We start from the raw sequence: 2,575 nt of genomic DNA, 5'->3' as shown, positions 1-2,575 counted from the left end.
GGGATTGAGTTCCCCCGGCTCCGTACACCCACCAGGTCCTCCTAACTCATTAGGCGCTGTGGCAAGAGGACTGAACAGGTGCAAAACCGAGTGCCCCACCCTGGCCTTGAAATCCTACAGCCCGATTCCGGACGAGCTGGTGACAGGTTTATCCTTTATCTAACTAGAGAAAGGGGAGAGACCAGTCAAGAGCCAGTTCTGGGCGTCTATTCCTGTCAGCGCCCTATCCTTTGCACAAACCTGCTCTGCCCATCAGTTCTAGAACTTGGAGCCATGGACTCAAGAGGTCTTCTTCCCTGTCAGTCAGAGCTGTCCACTCTTCCTTTTATTAAACATATGGGAGCTACCAAATACATTCTCCACAGTCCCAGAGGTGGGTCTAGTCTCGTTCTTGTTCCCAAGGTTGCTGTCAACTTGGACTCTGCCTCCGGAAGCTCTACAGAGCCCCCCCTCAAGGGCTGTACTCTACCTCATGGCTGCTCAGCAGCTCAACAGCACCAAGCTCTAGCTGCTGGTGGCACTCTGCCAGGCAGGTTTGGAGGTCTTGTATACTATTTCAGCACCTTGGCAGGTAAGACCAGCTTGTCTTTGAGAGGGCGCCAGGAAGTGGGTGTGGATGCTATGTATGGCAAATATGTCATCTGTGATATGCTAGCACCCCAGCTTCCTGATTCTGGCTTGTTCCATTATATACATCAGGCCAGTCTTGAGATCGCTCCACCCTTCACCCCTCTGGCTGAATTCTCTACTCTGGTTGGAGAAAGGCATGCTGTGGAAGGGCCCGGGGAAGCAGAACGGGCAAAGAGCACTGAGGAAGTTTTGCGGGTTCTAGAAATCGAATCAGGGGCCCCAGGAAAGGACAGAAAAGCAGAAAAAGTAGAGACGGAGAAGTAACTGCCCCAAAGGTGGACTGAAAAGAGGGCAGCCGCTCATCAGGTGTCAGTGACAGGCTCCCTTCCCTCCGTCCTGCAGTTACCACCATTCCTTTCATAGCCCATGTCCAGGGTTATAATCTGTCTCCCCCATAGGTAGGGAAGATGACGTCCTGGTGGGTGTCTGCCCACCTGCTGCTTTCCTCATGCAGGGTCACCAATGCCAGGGAGGAGGCCATAGTCCGAGGCTGGGGCCCCGTACCTCTGCATAGCCGCTGGAGCTGGCGTCGATACTTGTCCCCAGTAAACAGATAGAGCACTGGATCCAGACAGCTATTAGCACTGGCCAGGGGCCGGGTCACTTTGTAGACCACGTTGACCGTGTTCAGCACCTGGCAGTCAGCTTTCAATAGCCTTGCCAGATAGTAAACTGTGCGGGTGATGTGGAACGGTACAAAGCAGACAGCAAAGACAGTCAGCACGACAGCAATGGTGCGGAGCGTGCGGAGCCGAGACGATGACTGTCCGGCTCCCGGCAAAGGGCGATACAGTCGTCGGGCCATGAGTCCGTAGCAGACCAGGGTGACCAAGAAGGGCAAGCCAAAGAGCAGCACCATGATTGCCGAACTGAAGTGTACATAGTGGTCAAACTCCTCAGGCCGGGTGGTGTCATGGCACAGGATGGTGGTCCCACTGGGGCTGGTTGTCACAAAGAACAGGTTGGGCACGAGGCAGCCAGCTACCACCAGCCACACAGCTAGGCAGAGAAGGCTTGCAAATCGCGGGCGGCCCCAGCGGAGCGCCCGCAGAGGGTGACAGATGCCCAGGTAGCGGTGCACGCTGATGCAGGTGAGGAAAAGGACACTGCAGTAGAGGTTCCAATAGAAGAGAAAGCGGACAAACTTGCAGAAGGCAGTGCCAAAGGGCCAGTGGTTTCGGGCAGCATAGTAGTACACGAGGGTGGGCAGTGACAGCACATACAAGGTGTCTGACAATGCCAAATGGAACATGTAAGTGGCTGTTGCATCCCAGGGTCGAAGGCGGAAGAGGAACAGCCAGAGGGTTGGGGCATTGAGGGCTAGGCCCAGCACGAAGACAACCGCATAGCTCACAGGCAACAGGATGAACTTGAACTCCTCGTTAAAGGTACAGCGTCCATCTCCAGAACTTTGGCTGGGGCCTAAAGATGTAAATAGCAAGGATTCTGAACTGGTCATGGCCCCCTAGAGGTAGAAAGGACAGAAGTGAATGTCTGATTTCCCTAGTTTCCCAGTCCTGACCAACCTGCAACAAAAGAGGAAAAGCAACAAGGAGAGCGAGGAGGATCAGATCCAAGTGCAATCCAGGCCGGCCTAGCCCTTACCCAGCTCTTCCCCAGCTCCCTGAGCCCAGTCACTACCCTGCTGCCTTAGCCCAGCCTCTACCCAGGTCCCTTAGCCCAGCCTCTACCCAGTTCCCTTAACCCAGCCTCTACCCAGTTCCCTAAGCCCAGCCTCTACTCAGCTCCCTTAGCCCAGCCCCTACCCAGCTCCCTTAGCCCAGCCCCTACCCAGCTCCCTTAGTCCAGCCCCTACCCAGCTCCCTTAGCCCAGCCCCTACCCAGCTCCCTTAGCCCAGCCCCTACCCAGCTCCCTTAGTCCAGCCCCTACCCAGTTCCCTTAGCCCAGCCCCTACCCAGTTCCCTTAGCCCAGCCCCTACCCAG

The 2,575-nt window shown here is 55.8% G+C and overlaps 1 protein-coding gene across 1 annotated transcript in view; it reads right to left on the bottom strand.

Moving 5' to 3' along the window:
• Window positions 1-1,003: 1,003 nt before the first annotated feature.
• The window catches only part of P2ry4 (pyrimidinergic receptor P2Y4), a 1,803-nt gene continuing 231 nt past the window's right edge, over window positions 1,004-2,575 (bottom strand). Inside the window, exon 2 of the mRNA XM_005358610.3 lies at window positions 1,004-2,095. Coding sequence (XP_005358667.1) covers window positions 1,007-2,089 — 1,083 coding nt within the window. The 5' untranslated portion in view covers window positions 2,090-2,095 and the 3' untranslated portion in view covers window positions 1,004-1,006. The remainder of the gene's footprint in view (window positions 2,096-2,575) is intronic.

This window comes from Microtus ochrogaster, chromosome X (assembly GCF_000317375.1).
Source record: "Microtus ochrogaster isolate Prairie Vole_2 chromosome X, MicOch1.0, whole genome shotgun sequence".
Classification (NCBI taxonomy): domain Eukaryota; kingdom Metazoa; phylum Chordata; class Mammalia; order Rodentia; family Cricetidae; genus Microtus; species Microtus ochrogaster.
Note: the sequence above shows the minus strand (reverse complement) of the source record. Positions and strands in the feature narration are given on the sequence as shown.